Here is a 24,346-nt window from a genome sequence, read left to right on the forward strand (position 1 = left end):
GTGGAAGACCATGAGTGTCGAAGAAGCCCCCCCGCTCTAGGCCACCAGGTAACTCAGGAGGGTGGAAGACCACGAGTGTCGAGGAAGCCCTCCGGCTCTGGGCCCAGGCTAGCCTGAACATTTCTCCCTCCTGAAGGCTGCTGTGTTATACCTTGTGTATGCTTTTGTTTTGTTGTATAGTTTTGCTTTATCCTTTTTGGTGATTCTTTGTAAGTGTTACACAAATAAAATTCTTTTCTGCTTCAAAAAAAAACAACTACTTTTCTATAGCCATCTGGCCTTGTCCCATCACAATGGTAAACAGGGCCATTCCTCGTAGATCGTTGTCAAAGCCGTATTAACAAGTCTTAAATCTTTAACATGTTTGCCTGTATTATTAGAGAATCAAGACTAGAAGCTAAGTGTATTTGTCTGTGTTTACCTATATCTTGTTAGAAGTTTAACCATCTGATCTAACTAGCTTGTAGATGCTAAAATCTTATTCCCGTCTGTTAATGATTAATTACTGTATTCTATTGACTCAAAAATCAAAGATGCAAGATGCTATATGACATAATAACATTACTTATATTGTCTTCAGCTTAATTATCTGATATAATGAATTGTTTTAGTAATTTGAATAGTTATTGCTTAATGTATTTTCTGAGAAAGGACCCATTGAATAGAGATCAAACTGTCTGCTTGCTTTCATCAAAGCCCATGTGGTGGGATTACCTGTCAGCACCCAGATTGCTTCAGATATAAAGAAAGCTTCAGGCCTGATCCTTTTTATCTCAGGTTTACTTAAACTTTGACAGAGAAGGTCTAAGCCACAAGACTGAGGTCTCCAGACTTACTCTGGATTTACCCTGGAATTCTCATGGAAGAACTTGAACAAACTCTACATCTGAAATGTCTATTGGACTGTAACCTTTTAAATTGATTCCAGAAAGACTTTTACAAATCAGCAGTCTCACCATCTCTGCTATGAAACTGACCTAAGGACTTTACACACATTTGTATGTATATTGATCTCTTAACTATATATAACTCTCTTTTATTAATACATCTTAGATTTAGTTAATAAGGATTGGCTGTAAGGGTGTATTTGGGTAAGGTCAATGGTCTTTTGGGATTGGTAGAACTTTAATTACGGTGAATAAGGTTTTCGATAACCCTTAACTATATTAGCATTGGCTGTCTGGATGGGAGCCAAAGGTTGGATTGCTTAAAGGGGATTGTATTTGACTTCTCCAATGCGGTGTCACAGAAGCTGTTTTGTTACTGGCTTGCTGAATCTAATTATAGAATAAACCACCAGTTTTAGAGATTGTCTACTCCTATTCCTTGCTGTTTGCCCTGAGTAAGCATTCTCAGTGTGACCCTTCCAGGCACCACAACCACAGTAATATATCTGTATAATAAAGGAACACAACTAAGTAATCAGGCAACTGCATTCTGCACTATCTTAAGTTTGAGTGGTCTTCGAGTGTTGTCACAAGTTGAGCACATTACAGCAATCTAGTTATTATCCTTATTTCGACTTGTAAAATTGCAAAGGTTATTATGAGCATGAAATAATCCAGGACATTTTGAAATCCAGCCACAGTATATGATTCTGATTTCCTGTAGCAATATTTGTAATGGTTTTCTATACTCTTTGTAAAGAATGGCTTTTTGTTGCTAATGTATAACTATATCTATACAATAACAAGCTGGCTGTCTGAAACAGAAGAAACTTTGTACAAGTATCAGATGAGTAAAATCACCAAGGAGAAATAGGATAAAGGCCTAGTTTACACTACAGAGTTAGGTTGACACAAGGTGGCTTACGTCAACCTAATTATGTCAGTGTCTACACTAGAATGCTGCTTCTGCTGAAGTAAGTTGCCCACTACACCAACATAATAACTCCACCTCAACTAGAGGTGTTGTGCTTAGGTCGGTGTCGTTAGAGCAGTGCAGTGTCCGTGTAGACACTGAGTTATTTACATCACCTGTTGCCTGTCAGCCCTGACTAGGGCTGACAACTGGAGCTCCCACCACCCTGGTGCTGACAGCCCGAGCTGTCACCAGGCACTAGCTGGAGCTGATCAAGCCACGCACCCGTTCCAAGTGCACTTCAACCAGAAACCTAAATTTGGAATTTAGAATGTGGGAATTTAAGACTCACCCTTCGGTGCCCCTCACTGCCAAAAATCCCAGGTGAACTCACCCATTGGCGCCAAGTGGATGTTTGGAGGCGAGAGGCCCCGACGATGGTCGCCTAGCGTCCTGCCGCGGTTGCCAAACTGTTAGGGGAATAAACAATTAGCCCTTGCTCTCACCAATTTAGGTGCTTGATTCGACTCTAGGATCCCACAAACTTCTAAATTCTGAGTCTAATCCATACATGCATCTTTTATTAGTTAACAGAAATACAGCTCGAACTTCCTGCCTCAGGAGAGGGACCCCGCCCCATAGAAATTGCAAGCAATTATACCCTTTACAGTTGGTAACACCGCCCTCACCGATGTCCAAAGTCCAATCCCCCAATTTGAGTAGGTGTCTCTGCTCTTTTCCATTGGACAGTTCTGTTGCTGAGTGGACAGTCCATTGCCGTGTGCTGGATTTGCTCCGGGAGACAGTCAGTCCTACTCCTTGCATTCTTTTTTATCTTCAGTGATAACAGGCAGTCTCAACTGGTTTTGTAGCTGCTTCTTCAGCATTCCTCTCAGGTCAGCTTGACCTCGGCCTAAGGCTTCAACTACTTTAATCACTTATTCTAAGTTAGTAACTTATGCTAAGTTATAAGAACAAACTTATTGAACATTCATATAAAATAGCATATAAGCACTTTTTTATAACAATAACTCCACCTCAACTAGAGGTGTTGTGCTTAGGTCGGTGTCGTTAGAGCAGTGCAGTGTCCGTGTAGACACTGAGTTATTTACATCACCTGTTGTCTGTCAGCCCTGAGTAGGGCTGACAGCTGGAGCTCCCCCCACCCTGGTGCTGACAGCCCGACCTGTCACCAGGCACTAGCTGGAGCTGTCAGCACCCGGGCCAGGGGGAGGGCTCCAGCTGTGAGCCTGGCCCCTGGCTGACAGCTTGGGCTGTCAGCACTGGAGCGGGAGGCGAGAGGGGAGGGGAGGCTGACAGTTGAGGCTGTCAGCCCCAGGGCTGCTGAACTGCAGCTGTCAGTGTCCCACAATCCCCTACCTCAGTCGGTGGAACCACTCCTAGTCAGGGCATGTCCCACCGACAGATGGGACATAGTGTGGACGTGCACCCACCACTTTAATTACTGTGTTGGCTGTACATTGACTTCACTTAAGTTGACTTAATTTTGTAGTGTAGGCAAGCCTTTAGTTTATGGTTATCTGCGGGAAATAACTGAAGTGTGATGAAATTTAGAAAAAAATACTTTCAAGTTGGAACTCAGGATTTATTTTTAACTTTTTTGTAAAATTGAGATCTGTGATATTTTAGAATTGTCTCTCAAAGAGACAAGTCTCATCACTTCAATTACAATATTTAAACCTAGAAAAAGCTCTGGTGGATCTCCTATTCAGAAGAATTATGCCCCAGGGTCCTGGTCACAAGATATAACCCAACCCATTTTATCTCCAGTTTCTCGGGTTCCATGCTATGCCTGAAGTTCCCAGTTTCAGTCTGGCGTCTGTTACACATTTCAGAACTGCACTGATGGATTTTGTGTTCTCTCTGGTGCATGGCAGTGGTATTTTGATGCTGACAGTAGCTTATTTTTGCAAGTGACTTCCTAAGACTCTTTCCAGTTATTGTCTTGATTTTCATAACTGAACCCTAGGGTGGGGGGAAAGAAACAAGAAGTTCTGGTGTAGCATATAATAGAATGCCGATTTCAATCCCCACTCTGAAAATTCTGAAAAAAAGTATAAAAACCTCACATGAAAACAAAATACACTGAGTATATGTCCCAACATACTGATGGAGCCAGTGTTCCTTCTGGTGATGTTTCTTTATCTCAGCTGGACAGCTGCTTTCTCACAGATCCATAAGTGCGTCTGTGAGCAGTCGTCTTTATATATGGTCCTGTCATATAGGTATGCACATTGATATTTTCCACATCCGCGGTCCCTGAAATAGATGTTTTAGAAATAGATTAACATTGTTTGTGTTTAGTAATTTTGAATATTTGTTCATTATTGTATAGATCTGTGTTAATGGTGACATAAATCGTATCATAAGAGGAATGGGAACTGCCCCTTTAAGAACAGGGTGAAGGCACCGTGAGTGAGCAGCTACAGAAGCTAGTATTCACTGTGTGCTGCTGCTGCTGCTCCTGGAAAAGGACGGTGGCCTGTAGCTGGGCACTGGGGAGGTCTCTGTCTGCAAAAAGCTCCTTATGCAAAAGGTTGGAAACCCAGAGCAAACAATGGTCTCTTTAAAAAATGACTCTAGTGGTTAAGGGTGTAGCACACAGACCGTCATCCTAGAAAATGAGGCATCGTTTTACTGTGTCCTGACATGTGCGTTCTATGCGTGTGTTCAGGACCCTCGTGTCTTCGCCAGTTTCCCTGGGGGGTAAATAATGCACAGCTGCCCTACAACTGGTTTGGATTACTGTCCCCTTCCTGCCAGCTCAGCTGTGCCAGCCAGTGCTCCGCATGGCCAGTGCCAAGTCTCCAGCCTTGTTTGCCCACTCCCGCCCTGCCCTGCGCAGAACGGAGATTAGCAGCTCACAAAGGCTGTTATTGCCCCTGTGCGTCTCTGTCAGAACACAGGTAGGCAGCACAGGAGAGTAAGGGGGCACCCTATGCTTCTCTCCTGCAGGGGTCCTGGAATGGGCCACAATCAGGCCCTAAATATTCATTACCAATCAGTTCTCTGTGCTGAAAAAGCTGAGCCGTCCTCCCAATGCCAGCCGTTCCCTTCAGATTTACATGATAATCCAAACCAGTAATAGTCTCTAGTCTCTCTCAGAGGTACATGGTTCTGTGAGGAAATCACAACAACATTACTTAAATAAAGAACTCAAATTCTTACCTTTAAAAAACCCCACTAATGTACATCAGTGATGGGAGAGAACTCCCAGCCAAAGCTATGGCGTCCACCCTTCCTGATGTGATGATATAGCCTGGATTTGTATTACAGGACTGTTCAAGTGTCTCAGATTATTGCACTGTTGCAGGACAGATATAAAAGTCACCACTGAAGCACAAGGAGTCAGATTTTTAAAAGATATTTATGCAAATAGGCACCTAGTGGGATTTTTCTAAAGTGCCTAACACCCATTAAAATCAATGGGAGATAGATGCCTGGGTGCTTTAGAAAATCTCATTAGGTGTCTATTTACATCTTTAGGTGCACAAACACCTTTACAAATCTGCCCTAACGGCCACATTTTTAAAGGTATTTAGGCATAACTATGCTCAGCTTTGCAACACCTAACTAATTTAGGAGCCTAATCCTCATTTTCAAAAGTGACTTGGGCACGTCGGAACCTAAATGTGTTTGAAAATGAGATATCGTTTCCTAATCAGTTAAGCATTGCAAAGTTGAGCACGTAAGCAGCTAAATACCTTTAAATATGTGGGCCTAAATGCCTTTGGTAATCTCGGAATAAAAGAATATTTGAACTAAATGCAAAGATGGACAATTTCTATGAACTCATGTCTTAATCTTTTAGAAATATGACAGATTCTGACATATGATACAACATATAATAGTTGGGAAAACTGACAAGAAATATTTATGATAAATATTATTTCTAGTTTCATAAAACGACAGAAATTAGAGTTAGAAAAGCTGCTACCTTGTCCACGCACCAATGCAAGGTGGATTTCTTTATTTTGTAATTTAGAAAATGCTTCCCATACAAAGTCTCTGAATTCATGTGCTCCAGTTAGTAGAACATGTGACTTTTAAACAAAAAGTCAAAAACAATAGAACTCTATGCCCAATCCAGTTATAAACTTTAGACCAAACAACTGAACTCCAATTCCAGTAAGCAACAGCCTGAAGAAAGGCATGGGATCAGCTCTATGCCCTAAAGATCCACAAATTATGTTTTTTTTGTAGCAGCACAGGAAGTGAATTCCAGACTCCAGGTTCCTCCACTAGAATGCCCTGTCTCTCCATCCCCAGGCATTTGAACTTAGCAGTGGTTAATTCTACCTACTCAGCTGGCCTCAGTTGCTTTGTGACAGTCCATGGCAGAAGAAGTTAGCTACCAGGGAGCTTGGACAAAACCGGCATAGGGCTTTAGACAGTAAATCCGAATCATCCCTTGCATTGCATAAGGCAGCTAGAAGTACAGCTGTTTCTGGAAGTTGTCTGAGCAATAACAGAGCTTTGGTGGACTTCTGCTGTTGATTCGGCCTTGCTGCTCCTCAGTGCACGTTGTCTTTATTCCACGCTCCCAGCTCTCAACCTATGCTTGGCTCCCGGCCCTGATTTACTGTCTTCGGTTTAAGATGATTGCTGACCTCAGCGAAAGACCGTGGCCCAACCTGACCCAGACTCTTGCCTCACACACTCAATCTGGTAACAGTATCTGACTGTGTGCTTTTGAGCTGGCCTGGCCCCGGATTGATCTCTGACCTTCAGCCCCAGTATTGAGCAGCTTACTCCAGGCTCACAGGCCACCTATGACTTGGCCTGACAATAGGGGCCTAATTCCCAATTGTCCTGTGCCTTCTGTTGTCATTTACATGGGTGTAAGCATCTAACATTTTATGTCGACTTTACCACATTGTAAATGAAGAAGTGAATCCTGCTCTCTCTCTGCCCATCTGATGTGGAAGTGTGGAAATCCTGCCCTTGAACCCTCTAGCAGCCAGAAGAGCAGGACAAGTGTTATCCGCATAGAACTGATCAACCTACTCCTTAGGGCACCCAGAAGGCAGTGCCCTGTGTGGAAAACCCATTGTTCATAACCACAGCAGGATCTGAGAGACTCACATCTACTCTTTGCTTTAAAAATATCCTATGGTGGTAAGTTCCACAAGCTATTTATCCAGTGTCTGACAAAGGCACTGTGTTCTGCAATGTACCACACCCTGTAGATAGGAGGCAACAGAGCTATAGTAACCAAACTGCATTTTCTGTCTTGGGTGGCTTATGAGAAATTTACATCCAGATAAAATAAAAGAGGCTGGGGTAGGAGCTCTACCAGCTTCTCCTTGTCTTGTAGCATGAGAAGGGTGGAATTCTGTAAGGAACAAAACTCTCGACTCTGCTTCCAGCTCCTTTTCTCTCTTGAAATGTAGAAGCAGATGTCACCTCCCATCCATTGCCAGTTTGCAGGGCAGAGTGTACAATTTGGTCCTAAAAAAGAGAGAGAAATTGTCTTTGTTTCTCATCCTAAGCAGTTCAATTTAGAATACAAGGGCTATTGCCATTGACTTGAATGATGCACATAGAAGTTGCAGAGCTGTCATGTATATGGCACTGATCCTCCGTGGGCCAAGCCCGGGATTATCACTAGCCTGTGTGAAATGATCTGCTGAGTCTCAGTTCTTTTAAAGTATGATATGATCTCCATTGAGAAGGGCTGGATTTTGCATTGCTGAAGAGGTAAAAACTGTGTTGTTATATCAGGAATCACCAGATCGAGTTTCTACATATAGTCTTACAAGTTCTGCTCCTCAGCACGAGAGCAGTGTGCAGTCTCTGAAGAGATGCTGTATTGTTGTTAGGTTTGTGATTCAGGTTCTTTTTTATAAAGCTGTTACAAGCAGCAAGAGAATTTGCTCTTTCCCTTAATCTTTGTAACTACAGTTTATTTCTGGGGCAAAGTTGCCTGCTGGGACCCAGACATTAATGTGTGGGCTGAGATTCCTGAAAGCAAGGATTGCTTGTATGTTGTTTGTGACCACCTCTGTTCCAGGTGTACCTAGTGTAAAGAAACCAATTGCATGAAGAATACCCAGACTCCTCATGATTAATTTCTCTTCCAATGGAAAACTGAGCCTACCAGGCCCTGAAATCTGCTGTGACTCAGCAAAGAGGCCACCTTTTTTTTTTAGTGAACAATCTTGCAGTGGCCAGAGAATGAGAATGGGGATGGAGAAGGTGTGAACTACCAGGAACAAGACTTTTTCCATCTTAATTGATAACATTGTTATGAATCTGAATGTCCTTTATGTAAGGCCCCTTTAGACCACTCTGACAACATAATGGTGCTTTAAAGGGAGTGTAAATGGCTGCCATAGCAGTGTGAAGGAGAATCTGCTCCTATACTATCTTTAAAGGACAGTTCATACATAACATACCTAAGGCAAAATCACAAAAGCAAGGTGGTTAAAAGTCAGGGCATCTAACAGGGCATATCCTCTACTCCAGTGGTTCTCAAACTTTTTTTTTCACAGACCACTTGAAATTTGCAGAGGCTCCACTAATTAGGTGAGTGGCCCTTTATTCTCTTGTGTGTGGCCGCCCAGGCGCACACCTTAGAGGGAACTATCTGTGGACCACCTGAATGGGGCTCGCAGACCACTGGTGGTCCGCAGACCACAGTTTGAGAACCTCTGCTCTACGCCTCACCCTAGGAACACACATCACCACTAGAGCAACCACCATACAATGCAGAATACACACTGTCATCTGAACTCTGCCCCAGTGGGGACACCAGACTTACAGAATAGCCCTCCCAAAATCTCTATACCCACAAACAGACCTGACTTTCCAAAAGCACTGTCCCAATTATTCCTTCTGCACCGTTCTGGAAAAACCACACTAACTCAATGTTCACAAAAGGGCTGTTCCACAGAAATCCTTCTCTTTATGAAAGTAGCGTCTGCTTTGCTGAAGACCTTCCTCCCATAAATGATGCTAGATTAGAAAAGCCCATTCATGCTCTGTGTTAGGTTCCAGTTTCAGAGAGAGGGGACATTACTGGAGGCATGTGAAAGTTTCTTGCTCTTCCAATATGATCAAAACTAGTGCTGGTGAAAATGAAACTCCATTGTCCTTTTCAAAAACAAAATGTGTTCCTGTTTTCCACTGGTGAACCATTGTGCTTAAGGATCTATTTATAAAATGATTATCAATCCCTCTTCCCCAGTCTCAGACCACTGGTAGCCTTAGGCACTAGAGCCAGGATCAGAAATAAATCACTTTTCCCATCTCCCTGAGATTCTGGGCATCACAATGAAAGACTCTGATGATCTTTCCAGCTCTGCTTATTTTTCTAGTATTTTGCAAGCAACTCGTGTACTGCACCCTTGAGGTTCCATAGTGAATCCACGTTAGAAGCCAATCAATATTGCTCCTTAATTAGCCAAAGAGGGCAGTGCAAAGTAGAGCTAACCAAACCATTTTTTTTAGATTAGGGTCTGAACAAAAATATCTGAAAAAAATGGTAAGTTTCCAATCAGAGGTGGGTTTTTTTCATTTTCTCGCTGAAATGAAAAATTGAAAAAAATTTCCTTGATGTTATATGAAACCACATTTAAAAATGAAACAATTCATTTAGAAATGGAATGTTGTTAGTTTAGAAAAATATCAACGCAATGGAAAAAATTTGCTAAAGAGTCAGTTTGGGGTTGAACAAAATGTTTCCTTCATCCCACAATGTTTTGTTTCCAGACATTTTTAAAGGACTAGATTGAGAAAATGGCCAGAGGAGGAGGCCCTCTTAGAACCCTTACCTCGGCAGGTAGGGCATTCATTTGGAGGGGATATTTGGGTTTCCTTCGCCGATGCATTGATATGAACCTCTATCTCCTCTATCCCATGGGAGTGAGCTAGAGACTATTCTTGGATGAGTTTCTCTTAGTCTATTTTGTGGAAGACATTCCACTTTGTATAAATAATTAAAAAATATTTGGAGCAGGGACTTAAACTACATCATCACAGGTGAGGGCCCTAGCACCTAAACTGTAATCATTCTCCCAGTCATGCTCTGCTTTTGTGAATCACTCTGCTTTTGTGAATGGCACCTAAATTCTTGTGTTTATCTAGCCTGAATTTTTTATTTTAATTTTTTTTGCCAAAACAATTTGGGAAATACCTGTCCAGTCCTCTTATACTTTCTGGACAGATATAAATAAATAAAAATAAACTTTTTTATTTGACTTTTTAATTTTTTTCCTTATTTTTTAATTTGTCTGACTTCAACCTAAATTGACGAGTAATTTTGGACACCCCTTTGATGATTTACTATTAAAAAAAAAAAGTTGCCCAGCTCTATTGCTGAGTGATATAAAGCATTCCTGCTTCTCCAGACTCTGAACATGCTACTTCTTTCACACTTCATGACCCAGTCTTAGAGGAACTGAATGAAAGTTGATCCTTAATCTTCCAAGCTGTTATACAGACCACTAAGCAACATCACTATTGGACAGCTACCATCTGATACTGTTTTATGGCTCATGTGAAATCAGTCGGATAGTACCAGTTCAGTTACTAGGAGGAAGGTGTCAGCATCACAAAAGCACAATAATAACTGGCATTAATTATTTGCTTTCTTAGCCATTTGAACAGAGAAAACAAGGGCTGAATGGCTCATGAAGGAGGAATTCCCTTGTACCTCACCTCTCTGCTAATTGCATGCAGTTAGTGGTCATCCTTTTCAGTGCAGGTATAGAGGTCATTTAATGGGGTGTAATTGGAAGAGAATAGGTGAAATTGTACAACCGTTGCCCAACCTGTATCTATTCTGGAATAAAGGACAGGAGTCAATTTGCATAACAATCCTATTTACCATTATTATTATTATTATTTTCTTCCCCTTTCAGACACAAGTTGTCTTTCATGTCTTGCAGCCTTTTTGAGAAACGTGTTTGAAGAGTTTCCTGGTTTTGCTTGAGGTTTCCAATCTGTTTCTGGAAGTCACTGGAAACCTGAAAAACTGAAATTCACAAAAAGCATTTTGTATTCTCATAATTTACAAATCAAAATTATTCCTGTCTTTGTCCTCTTTTAATTTTTGTATCCGGGGGTAGCCGTATTAGTCTGTATCCACAAAAACAACAAGGAGTCTGGTGCCAGTCATCTGTTTTTTAAAATTTTTGGTTATTCTATTTGTCTGGTTTAAATTTTGTGCCTGGTTTTGGGTAGTAACCCTTAGTATTGGCATTACAGGTTTAGTGTAATTTTTCTATTTTAAAATAAATTTTAAATAAAATGAGCTGGCTTTTTAATGAGATACAGAGCCTTTCACCTTTTTGTCACCAATTGATATCCACTGCAGGTCAGTAGTAACTGAAAAACATCCCCACCTTATAAGTGTTCAGTGTGAAATGAATTAGTGGATGTCATCCAGTTCCTAATGGGATAGGTTTCCATATCACAAAAAACAGCATCATAACTTGATGTCACAAAAAGTCTTCCCTTTGGCAATTTAAGTAGAGAGGTTAAGGAGTGAATGGGCTACAGAAATTGTCACTTGCAGCAATAACACTACTCTGGAGCTCAACCAAGGTAAAGTACATTAATGGGTGATAAGAAAAGGAGGACTTGTGGCACCTTAGAGACTAACAAATTTATTTGAGCATAAGCTTTCATGAGCTACAGCTGAAACACGGCTGCTACTCTGAAACCTGTCATTAATGGGTGATAGTGTGTCTGGAAAGCTTGCATTACCACTGCTCATGCTGTACCTGTGCGATGGTTAAATCAACAACTTCAGACGACAGGGGATGGATAGAAAACTAGCATCTTTTACCTGTATCAAATTCACCAGATAAAAAAGTATTGATACTTACACACAATCCCCAGGGCTAATAGCCCTACCAGCAATGCCAAGCACAATGTGAGGAAAGTCAGGGCAGCCAGACGCCATGTGGGGGATGAAGTGGGGCGCCCTGCAGAAACAGCAGAAAAAAGTCCAGACCAGTAATATATATAATTGGTGCTTTAGTGGGGCCAATTTCACAATGCTGAAAACAATTATAAACCAAATCCAAACCAGCTGGGAGGAAGAATTTAATCAGAAAAAAATTGAATGATAATTGGGAATCTTTAAACAACATCTTACTAGATGTCCCCAATGCCATAAGCCCACAATTGAGGAAGAAGGCTGTGCAAAGTTTAAAAAAAACCCTAGTTTAGAGTAGAATTAAAGGCAGCTGTAAAAAATAATAATAATTAAATACATAGCAAATGGAATAAAGGGGAATTGATAGTAATTAATATAAATCAGAATTTACCAATTGTAGAAAATTGATAAGGGAAGTCAAAGGACACAGGGAGATATCTAGGGCAGCAGAAATAAGAACAATAAGAAGGAGTTTTTAAAAATATATTAGGAACAAAAAGAATCCTGACAATGGTATTGGTCCATTGATAGATGGATATGATAGAATTATCAATAATAATGCAAAAAAGGCAGACATGCTAATATATATTTCTGTGCTGTATTTGGGGGGAAAACAGATGATGCCGTCTCATCATATGGTGAGTACACTCTTTCCCATTCCACTTGTATCTCTGGAGAATGTTAAACAGAAACTGGTGTGACTGCTGATGGAATACTATGTCCAGTTCTGGTGCTCACAGTTCAAGAAGAATGTTGATAAATTGGAGAGGGTTCAGAGAAGAGCCATGAGAATGATTAAAGGATTAGAAAACATGTCTTATAGTTATAGACTCAAGGAGTAAAATCTCTTTATCTTAACTAAGGGGTGACTTGATTATAATCTATAAGTACCTCCATGGGGAACACGTATTTAATAATGGACTCTTTAATCTTTCAGAGAGAGGTATAACATGATCCAATGCCTGAAAGTTGAAGCTAGACAAATTCAGACTGGGAATAAATTGTAAATTTTTAATGGTGAGAGTAATTAACTGTTGGAACAATTTACCCAGGGGTGTGGTGGATACTCCATCACTGACAATTTTTAAGTGAAGATTGGATGTTTTTTCCAAAGCCATGTCTACACTAGCGAGCTTACGTCTGTGCCGATGCAGCTGCGCCATTGAAAGATTGCTCGTGTAGCTGCTCTATGCCAAGGGGAGAGTGCTCTCCTGTCAACTTAATAAAAACACCTCCATCAGTGGTGGTAACTATGTCCGTGGGAGAATTTCTCCCACTGACATAGCACTGTGCACACTACCACTTATGCTGGCAAAACTTATGTTGCTCAGGGGGTGGTTTTTTCACACCCCTGAACGACATAAGTCATAGCGTAGACATGGCCTAAAAGATTTGTTCTAGGAATTATTTTTGGAAAGTTCTATGGCCTGTGCTATGTAAGAGGTCAGACTAGATGCTCATAATGGTCCTATCTGGCCTTGGAATCTATGAAAACTAATAATGAATTCAGTGACTAAAAGCTCTGCATTCTGGAAATGCCTTATTTTGCTGCTTTGTTCTTCTTCCTTCCTTCCTTCTTCCTTCCTTCTTGGTTCCCACATACCCACAAAGACACTGAGCCATCTTCTGATAGGGCAGATTCAGAAATGGTGAAAGGTCTGCTTGGAAAGGGCTGCAGCTACACAAGTTTCCAACAGACTCTCTTCTACTGCAGGGGCTACAGATGGTCAGCACAGACCCTTGTTGGCCTTTACACAGGGCTTCCCCTGCAGAAGCCTAACCTGATCCTGTATTGTTCTTCCGCCATTGTACCCTATCTGATAAAACTTATCCCATGACTTCTTTCTGCCAGAGAGACCTGCCTCCTCTGCAGTTTCTTCCCCCAACTGAGCTCCCTCAGTCTACTTTTAAAGCCTAGCTAGCTCTGCCTCTTCTGGGCAGGAGACAATTAGTTAATTACTCCCAGGTGTGGAGCTGACTAACTAGGGTTCTTTCCCTTACTTTACAGAGGAGGGGGATGCTCTGGCACCGGCTCAACACCCTAAGCCAGCCCCCAGGTATCCTGGCCTGACTCCAGAAGAAAATTTTGGAGTTCTTTTGGCTGAAGCTGCACTGGGTCTCTGTGGGGGTCCTGAGTCTCCTCCTGGGAGAGGGTGGACAGGACCTGCCCTGCCTTCGCAGTAAGGTCCATGTCTACACCTTCAGGCCCTGCAGAGACTCCTTTATGGTGCAGGTACTCCAGTGTAGAGTTTTCTGGTGCACGCCTTCCTCCACCATCTCTGAGGGCTCTGATACAACCTTCAGCTCTTCTACCTCCATCTGAGGGGTCTTCTGCAAGACCTGTCTGAGTTGCCGGTCTTCTACTGGGACATCCTCAGGACCTGGAAGCTGGACTTGATGACCAGGTCCATGGTGGCCTCCAAGAGGGAGGACCTCTTTGCAGAGCCTCTGCTACACAACCCCCAGCTCAGTGTGCAGGTGGCGGAGTCCCCCTTTGTGAGCCAGAAGTTGGTCCTGACAGGTATCACCAGAATCGGGGAGACCTCCTGGAGTAAAACAATTGGACCCCTGTCGCTTGGCCAGCACATGGGGCTCTCCATCCCTCAAGTTCAACGGTGCATAAGAGCAGCCATACGAGGTCAGTCCAAAGGTCCATCTAGCCCAGTATCCTGTCTTCCAACAGTGGCAATGCCAGCAGCCCCAGAGGGAATGAACAGAACAGGTAATCATCAAGTGATCCATCCCCTGCTGCCCATTCCCAGCTTCTGGCAAACAGAGGCTAGGGACACTATCCCTGACCATCCTGGATAATAGTCTTTGATGGACCTATGCTCCATGAATTTATCTAGTTCTTGTTTTAACCCTGTTATAGTCTTGGCCTTCACAAAATCCCCTGGCAAAGAGTTTCACTGGTTAACTGTGCATTGCGTGAAGAAATACTTTCTTTTGTATACTCCAGGAGGTGAGGGCAGCCTTACTGCCTGTCTCTCAGGCCTTCCTCCAGTGGGTTCTTCAGGAGGGTTCTCCCTGCCTGCCCTTCCCCCCAGCTCTCTGCACCTCTCCATCAGGCCCCTGTCCTGTGAGCCTCCCCCTCACCCCCCCGACCACTCCCTCCTCACCAGATGAGCTGGCTGAACAACTTGCAACAGGTCCATCTCTGAACTGTTGCACTGCCCTCCTCAAAAGATGCTGCAAAGAATCTGGCAACAATCAATGTGTGTCCAGAGAGCACTGAGAAACCTGTGTGCCGCCTTACAACACGTTCCTGAAGGCAGACTATTATGTCGTCTTCTGAAATCTTTGACACTGGTCAGTGTCAGAAACAGGATTTCTTTCTTTTTCTTTGCCTGTCAGCCCAGGTTCTGGGCACTTTTGAATACTTAAATGGCCCAGATCCTTAACTTTGCTGTGACCCCTATGCACAGCACCTCTGGGACACTGTGGCATAGCTGGCAGAGGAGGGTCACACCAGTGTAATAGCTCTGATGCTAACTTCCTTCCCTATGGCTGGTGTAAAGTGGTGGCTCCAGAAAAGAAGACACCACTGGGGTTTCCCTGAACTGGTGATCCCCAACTGCTCCTCCTCCAATGACCATTTATGGTCACGAGCACCTGCAGCAAAGTTGGAACAGCCTTCAGACTGCTCTAATTGATACCAGAGGACTGGCTTAGAGCACAATTGGCCCAGGATTGGGGATAGGACAAAGATGGTTTACAGACATTCTTGCACATTCCCCTCCTGAATCATGCTGTGTGCGCCTCTGCCTGAACCAGGAATCAGGGCCTGTAACACACTGATGCCGTCTAGTGATTGCTACTTTCCTAAAAATGACAAAACTGCTAAATAATCTGGCATTTATCTGAATGTAAAGGCAAAATAACCTACACCTTCCCTACCGAGGTACAGCCCCAAGCTGGAGCCTGACAGCATCACATGTGGTCTCTGACAGATAAGGAAAAAAGAAAGTGGTTTCAGTTTGATTCACTCGGGATCTGAGGTTTCCCTAGCTGAATGCAAGCCCTTCTGCAGAGATCAGCCCGGGGCTCTGAGGTCCAAACTGGTCAGGGAGCCAGAGCAAACAAAAGTTCTGTCTGGAGAGTTTTGTATTTAACTAATCTCTCATTCATTGTTTCAGAAAAAGGCTCCGTGAAACAGAGTTTGTGTTTTAAGCCTTTTTTTTTTCTTCTTGCATTTACAAATATTCCCATGGTCTCTTTTTTAAAAGGACCTTTGACTATTTAAAGTATTTCCCTCTTCTCTGGCTCTGTTCACCCTCTCGCGTGGAGACATCACAAACGCTCTATACTGTGAAAGTGTGTTATCATTTGTCACCAAATGTTACAACCTCCCGTGAGAAGGAAGCAGGTCAAAAATGAAAGAGAACTAAGATTCTATTTCCCCCATAGACCAGAGTTTGACAACTATAAAATCCTAATCTAGGGCAACATCCTGCCATTGTTGATTCTGCCAAAATCCCCATGGATGGCACAATATGTCCTCTAGACTCTCAAACTCTACTCTAGAACCTGATCCCACAAACACTACCTTGCACACTGATCACTTCCATGGGTAATCCCATTCAAGTCAATAGGATTACTCATGGTAGAAAGTGCTCTCAGCAGTTAGTGTTTGCAGGGGTCCTTACATTATACAAATATTCAGGGGAGGGACAACATCTCCCTCCATGCTTTGAACTGCACAGTGCATGCTTCTGTGCTTCTGTTAATTAATAATGACAATAAAACAAAAGGAGAAAATCACCACTGGTGTAACTCTACTGACAGTAATGGATTTAGAGGAGTGAATTTGGCTCATTCTGCCTAAGATTAGGTTCACAGTACTTCCCAGTCCAGCTAATTTAAGCACAATAACCAAAAAAGCTCCTTAGAGATTGTACCTTTTTCCTCAGGAGCGGCAGGTTTTGGGATATTTTCCAGTGCATAAGGTTTATTAAATTCCAGATCCGCATATGTTATTTCCTCTGTCATAGCTGGTGAAGAGGGAAGCTTATATTTCAAGTCAAAAAGTTAAGGCACATTCAAGGTTCTGCAGCAGATGAGCGAGGAACAATATCTGTCATTTTAGAGAGGGCTCCTTTTTAATGCATTGGTAGATACAAATGATGCAACCCGGATGTCAGAGCAGAGGGCCCAGAACTTCCTATGACAGGATGTTACAAAAGAGAAATGTTCCCTTTTGACTGAGGAACAGTCCCCCTCTCTTTCTTCCTCTGCCTCCCTTCTCACCCATCTACCCACCACTTATTTCTCTTTGCAACATCTGTCTGTGTAAATTCTGTGCTTTGGTTTTTAAAGAGGCAACTTGTTTCTGCAGAACTGCAGGGTCAGGATTCATATTTGGGGTTGAATACAGGATTTTCACAGCATTATGGTCACGTTCTGTTATGACCAGATGCATGTCGTAGGGGTTAGCACTCTGCACAGTCCAGCAGCAGGCTTGGGATCAATTCTCAGTCCTTGTCGCTTGCCACAGGGTGCTGAGAGTGCTCCAGATACTAGGTTCAGGCCCCAGGAGTTAGAGTTCAATGTGACCATGCAGAAGCCCAAGTCCAGGTACTTGGGCCCAGATCCTTGGCTGGTATAAATCAGTGTATTGATAATTGATTTATAGTCCAATTTACATCATCTGGCACCTGGTTTCTACCATTTCAGGTCAGAAAGAGCAAGGAGTGCTCCAGGGATCAGGGCCAATGCCTGGGAACCACTGCTTGTGCTCTGATATGTGAGACTTCAGCTTTATTAACATTCCTGGAATCTTGCTTGTCTAGGCCTAAGGGGATAGTATTTGACACAAGGAAAAGTTCAGGCAAAGGGACAGGTTTTGAGGCTGCACAAGAAGGTAAAAGGAGGATGCAACATGTGTGCTGGCTTTTGTGTCTCCTCCATAAGGGCCAGCAAAAATTGTAGACCCTGCACTCTTCTCAGTGCAGTGAATGCTCCTTTCTAGCACGCCCTGTAGTGTAAGGCTCTGAAAGGGGACAGGAAGGAGGGAAGGAACTGGCTAGCCTTGGAAGACAGTGCATGCTGCACCCTCCTAGCAGACAGAGCACCAGGTGTGTTATCTGGTGCACCAGAGAGATCCACTGTATTTCTCTGGGCCACAGGGATTCCCACTGCTCCTGACCATACAGCATTAGGGCAAGTTTTGTAACAGCCAGAGCAACTGAGACACAGAAACAGACTCCCCTGGGGAGGTGGTCAAGTACTCAGTGATACTGAGAGATTCCAGAGAGTTTGGATTAGATGTGGGAATGCAGATGTGGGATGTACACCATTGTAAAATGAAACAAGGGCTACAACATGTGGATCAGGAGCAGATTGTAAATGATGTCACAATCTGAATTGCTAACAGAAATAGGACTGATTCTCATTTACAGTAGGACCACCTTACACCACTCTGGCAGTGTAAAGGATCTTTAAGTGAGTGTGGATGAAATTTACACCTACTTTAAGATGTCTTTGCACTTTCAGATTGGTGTAAACCAGCCTTAGGGTGACTGAGAATCAGGCCATAATATGGGGTTTGTTTTGTTTCTCCCTCCAATTAACTGAAAAATATTATAGACATTAACATTTTCATCATCTCAGTTGTTAGTAACATAGAGAAGGAAAATTAAATTTAAATTATCCAAATGTCAACCTGTGTTCCAATAGAGCCCAATTCTACAAATGCTTTGCACAATATTATCTTTACTCAAATGAGTAGCCCAGGTGAATTACTGATGTGATTAAGTGTTTGCAAGTACAGGTAATTCATTTGGACTGATCAAAGAAGAAAACACTCTCTGAAATTATTTTAGTTATTAACCAAAATTCCGAGTGTCCCAACCTTTAAATTAGTGTTTAAATTCAGCAGAGAATTCCGTCTCTCTCGCTGCAGATAGGGGTTTTTTCCAGGCTGCACAGTTCTCTGCCTACACTTCCCAGCAAGCCAGATGGCCTACACAGCCAGTGTCTGTGGTTTGCTTTGTGCTCCCTGACAGTTAAGCAAAAAAAGGGGACATGACCTATGCTGAGGTTCCACCCAAATCAGGGGCCCCATGACAGTCACCCTTTGTGAGCTGAGAACTCTGCCCCTCTTGTAGCTCTTGACTCACATTTACACTGCCACTCACATCCATATTTCCTCTGTCCAAGTAAGAAGAGAGTTAACCTTCTCTGAGAAAGCATCCAACAGTAATTTTCTCCAAGAGGAATTTACTCCAGCAGACATTGTTGTTTCCTTAAAGAAGTGATGCTTAAAAAATTAAGCAAGTTACAGATGAGAAAATATAGACAATATGAGATATTATGCAGGACACTGTCCAGATTCTTATACCTCACCTATCCCGGTGGTATGTGAACATCTAACAAAGTAGCTTCAGTGATGAGTTGCATTATCACCAAAATGTCACTTTGGAGAATAAAAAGTAAACTATGCATAGGAGAAGAAGTTAGTTCCCTCTTTAGCACTTACCTCTTCTGCTTGTAGCACAAGCATCTTTGCTTCTCTCTCTTCCTATCAGCAACATGGCTAGTGACAGCCACTTGGGAAGAAAGAGTCTGCATTGAGAGACCTTTCAGAGATATAGGCCAATTCTCTTTCTGAGCACAGGTGATGCAATTAACAGAGTGGGACCAACACTGGGAGTTATCACTATACCACCAACATAAGGGCGTGGTGTTTATTTTATTTATTTTATTTATCTATCCACTTCAGGACACTGCCCTCCAGCAGTGCGCACTACTCCAGACTTACCCCCTTCCGGGGAGGTTAACAGCAGGTTTTGGGACTCGCACCTGCCTCAGTGGCCAACCACAACCCAAAGTCTAGCCCTCTTTGCCAGAGTGCCCCTGAATTTCAGTGATCACCACTATGAGGCAGCCCTTTGGGGACTGTTGCAGCCAGGCATAATTTAGAGAATTTCCGAGGCTGCTATAAATTACACTAAGGAATAGGCCTTCCCCATTGACCTCAGAATCAGCACATGTGGCTTCAGCTCTCCTTTATCTCCTCCTTTCTCAGCTGCACTGAATAGAGCTTTGGCACAACTGAGGATCTGGCCCCTTCTATTTACTTTGTGGTTTTTCTCTTTACTCTCTATTGGAGGCAAAATAAACTTTGCTTTTATTGAAAATAAATATGGCTCCACTTCTCCTCCCACAGGCACTGGTGCAAATGAGGACTAACCCCACTGAATTCAATGCAATTAGATTGCTAGAAAGACAGAACACAGTCAAGTTCCTGGAAGTGGTTATAGTAAGTGTCAGTGGACATTACCTTTCCTGGGCACTCCGAAGAAAAGGAAGTTCACTTTAAATGTCAGAGGAGGCTGGGTTGGGAATGAGGGAACAGAATAGACCCAAAGAGTGGCAATGCCCTCCTCAAAAGATGCTTCGAAGAAGCTGGCTGCAATCAGTGTGTGTCCAGAGAGCACTGAAAGATCTGTGTGTCTGCTTACAACATCCTCCTGGGGCCTGACTTTGAAATCTTCCTCTAAAGCCTTCGACATTGGTCAGTATCAGAAACAGGATTTCTTTGTTTCTCTTTGTTTTTCCAGCCAAGGTTCTGGGCACTTTACAATCCTTAAATGGCCCAGATCCTTAACTGTGCTGTGACCCCTATGCACAGCACCTCTGGGACACAGCGGCATAGCCGGCCCAGGAGGATCATACCAGTGTATTTGCTCTGGTAATAACTCCCCTCCTTATGGCTGATGTAAAATAGTGGCTCCAGAAAAGAAGGCACAGCTGGGGCTTTCCTGAACTCAGGTGATCCCTAGCTGCTCCAATGGTCATTTATGGTCACTAGCAACTGGAGCAAGTTGGAGCAGCCTTCAGACTGCTCTAATTGGTACCAGAGGACTGGTCTGAAGCACAGCTGGCCCAGGATCAGGAATAACACAAAGGTGGCTTAAAGCTACTTTGCATATTCCCCTCCTGAATCATGCTGTGTGCTCCTCTGCCTCAGCCAGGAATCAGGGCTGAGAACACACTGATGCCGTCTGGTAATTGCTACTTTCAGAAAGATGGCAAAACTGCTAAATAATCTGACATGTATTTGAATGTAAAGATGAAATAAACTTCCACCTTCCTCACCAAGCTACAGCCCCCAGCTTGAGCCTGAAGGCAAAACGCTTTGTCCTCTTTGACAGTTAACCAGAAAAGGGAAGTAGTTTTCGATTTCAATTACTCTGGGTTTGCTGACTGCAAACGCTGCTGCAGAGAACAGCACGGGGGCTCTGTGGTTGAATTGATCAGGAGGCCACAGCAAACCAATGTCCTGATTTATATGTGTTTTGATTAAATAAACTCTCATTCATTGTTTTGGGAAAAGGTTCCACAAACTGGGGTTTGGCTTTTGAGGGTTTTTTCTTCCGCTTACTAATGTCACCTTGGTCTCTTTTTTAAAATGCAGCTTTGACTCTTTAAAGTGTTTCCCTCTTCTCTGGCTGTGTTCACCCCCTCACATGGAGACAACACAAACACTCTGCTCCAGAAACGCGAGTTATAATTTGTCACCAAATGTTACAATCTCCCATGAGAAAGACGCAACCTGGAGCAGGTCAACCATGAAAGCAAACAAAGATTTTCTGCTCCCCATGGACCAGAGTTTGAGAATTTTAAAATCCTAATCTAGGCTGCATCGTGCCATGGATGATTCTGCAGAAATGATTATGAACTGATGACACAATATCTTCTCTAGCATGTCAAACTGTTCTCTAGAGCCTGATCCCACAAACACTTATGCCTGGCATACTGCTCATTCCTATGGGTAATCTATCCAAGTGAATAGGACTACTCATGGCAAAAAGTATTACTCTCAGCAGTTGGTGTTTCCAGGATTGGTTCCCTATATAAGAAAATCTTCAGGGTACAGACAGCATCTCCCTCACGCTTTGAACACCAATGTGCATGCTTCCACACTTCTGTTAATTAATAATGACAATAAAACAGGACAAATTCACCACTGGTGTGACTCTACCAAGAGTAGAGTTAGAGGAGCAAATTTGGCCCACTCTGCCTAAGATTAGGTTGAGAGCGCTTCCCAGCCCAGCTACTTTTAGCACAATAACTAAAAAGCCCCACAGAGATTGTACCTTTTTCCTCAGGAGCATCAGGCTTTGCGACATTTTCCAGTGCATACGATTTACTAAATTCCAGATTCGCGTATGTTATTTCCTCTGTCATAGCTGGTGAAGAGGGAAGCTTATATTTCAAATCAAAAAGTTATAGCATGTTTCAGGTTCTGCAGCTTTTGAGCAAGGAGCAAGATCTGCTGTTTTAGCGAGGGCTCCTTTTTTAATGCATTGGTAGATACAAATGACGCAACCCGGATATCAGAGCAGAGTGGCCAAGAACTTCCGCTGACAGGATGTTACAAAAGAAAAATATTCCCCTTTGACTGAGGAATTGTCCCCCTCTCTTTCTTCCTCTACCTCCCTTCTGGCTCATCTGCCCTCCACTTATTTCTCTTTGCAAAATCTGAAGAAAACACAGCCCTTCGGCAGAGAATTCCATCTCTCTCCCTGCAGACAGGGGTTTTTCCAGGCTGCACAGTTCTCTGCCTACACTTCCCAGCAAGCCAGATGGCCTACACAGCCAGTGTCTGTGGTTTGCTTTGTGCTCCCTGACAGTTAAGCAAAAAAAGGGGGCATGACCTATGCTGAGGTTCCACCCAAATCAGGGGCCCCATGACAGTCACCCTTTGTGAGCTGAGAACTCTGCCCCTCTTGTAGCTCTTGACTCACATTTACACTGCCACTCACATCCATATTTCCTCTTTCCAGTAAGAAGAGAGTTAACCTTCTCTGAGAAACAGTAATTTTCTCCAAGAGGAATTCACTCCAGCAGGCATTATGGTTTCCTTAAAGAAGTGAGGTTTAAAATATTCATCAAGTTACAGATGAGAAAATATAGACAATATGAGATATTATGCAGGACACTGTCCAGATTCTTATATCTCATCTATCCCCGAGAACCTGACAAAGTAGCTTCAGTGAGGATTTGCAACATCATCAAAACTGCAGTTTGGAGAACAAAAAGTAAACTATGTGTAGGAGAAGAAGTTAGTTCCTTCTTCAGCACTTACCTCTTCTGCTTGAAGCACAAGTATCTTTGCTTCTCTCTTCCTATCAGCAGCATGGCTAGTGACAGCCACTTGGGAAGAAAGAGTCTGCATTGAGAGACCTTTCAGAGATATAGGCCAATTCTCTTTCTGAGCACAGGTGATGCAATTAACAGAGTGGGACCAACACTGGGAGTTATCACTATCCCACCAACATAAGGACGTGGTGTTTATTTTATTTAATTAGTTAGTTAGTTGGGTGATCATACAATAACTTTACTGGCAGTCACTGGGAAAGTGAAATGATGAAGTTATTTATATACAAACAGATATTAAGATGAGGAAGGTGGAGGTAAATGATACTTTAAAGTGCATGTCTGCTCTAAAGGGATGAAATCCAACTCCCTTTCCCAGGGCTGGTCTGTCTCTGCAGGGTGAACAGGACAAAAAATCAACAGCTTGTTTCTATTCCTAAGACCAAGAGCATGGCTTTAAATATCCACAGGAAGCAGGTGCATTCCATAAGAAGTTGTCTTTTTATATTCACCTTTCAAAGTAAAACTGCGCTTTTGGAAATTTAGCCCTGTGTGGCAAAGATAAATTATAATGGACTTGCTGATTACATCTTAACCCACATCTCTCTCAGTACAGAAAAATGACACCTGAGATTTTCATGTTGATCTAGGGGGATTTAGATACACATCTTCCATTCAAATGTGTGTCTTTAAATTCCCTAGACTGCTTTGAAAATCTCCTCCAAATGGATTTCCAGTAGAATCTTATTGTTTGGAATGACATGAGATAAAATTAAAATTTAGGCACATGAAAGGCATCATCTACCCACAAGCTAGACAGTGTGATCTGAAAATACCTGGAAAATCAGAACTGAATGAATGGAAATGAACTTTATGGTGTCAAAAGCCACATGCACACGCTATGCCTTCTGGATAGACAATGAACATTGGACATACAAATGGTACTTCATACCCAATTGGTCCAGTGCAGTTCTCCTGGGAAGACCATACTAGACAAGCCATCAGAAGTTTTATGAGTGGATTTCTTCATTCCCCCTCACTTTAAGCCAAAAAAGACAAGGATGGAAGATCAGAGACCAGAGTCTAAAAATGGCCCCCTTTTAAGACTCTGCCATGTTGTTACAGAAAAGACAGATTAAGGATGGGTATTCATTGTTGTTCTCCTCCACAATCCCCTCCTTGCTACAAAGAACCTGATTTGTACCAATGCAGCAATCAGAAGATTCCCTTTTAATATTCACTTTTAATACGAAGTTTCTGCTGCTTAGAGTCGCCAGGAGGATGTATGAATGGAATGGAGTACATCTCACGTGACATGGCATGTGTTTTCCTGTTGTTGTTTATTTGAGGAAGATGTGTACTGTAGTTCAGGTACATTGAACACTGGCCCGTGGACTGGAACTGGCCCATTTGATGTATTTGGTGGCCTTTGTGTATATTCAGATTCTGCAGAGTCTAACTTTATTTTTGAAATCAGGTTTCCAGACTCAAGTGTTGCAAAGAAACCCTTGAAAATGTGACCCACGGAGTGTAAAT

General features: G+C 42.8%; 1 protein-coding gene across 2 annotated transcripts; it reads right to left on the bottom strand.

Moving 5' to 3' along the window:
- Nucleotides 1–2,375: 2,375 nt before the first annotated feature.
- On the bottom strand, nt 2,376–22,014 carry LOC141984875 (C-type lectin domain family 12 member B-like). 2 transcript variants are annotated; one of them, XM_074948340.1, is made up of 6 exons: nt 21,808–22,014; nt 11,655–11,753; nt 10,652–10,798; nt 7,118–7,272; nt 4,820–4,938; nt 2,376–4,080 (listed from the first exon to the last, which is right to left on the bottom strand). In XM_074948340.1, the coding sequence occupies exons 1-6, from the start codon at nt 21,896–21,898 to the stop codon at nt 3,963–3,965; spliced, it is 729 nt and encodes a 242-aa protein (XP_074804441.1). In that variant the 5' UTR covers nt 21,899–22,014; the 3' UTR covers nt 2,376–3,962. The 2 variants fall into 2 exon arrangements, with proteins under 2 accessions (XP_074804441.1, XP_074804452.1); XM_074948351.1 differs by lacking the exon at nt 21,808–22,014 and adding an exon at nt 16,606–16,726.
- Nucleotides 22,015–24,346: the final 2,332 nt, after the last annotated feature.

The sequence above is a fragment of the Natator depressus genome, chromosome 1 (assembly GCF_965152275.1).
Source record: "Natator depressus isolate rNatDep1 chromosome 1, rNatDep2.hap1, whole genome shotgun sequence".
Taxonomy (NCBI): Eukaryota; Metazoa; Chordata; order Testudines; family Cheloniidae; genus Natator; species Natator depressus.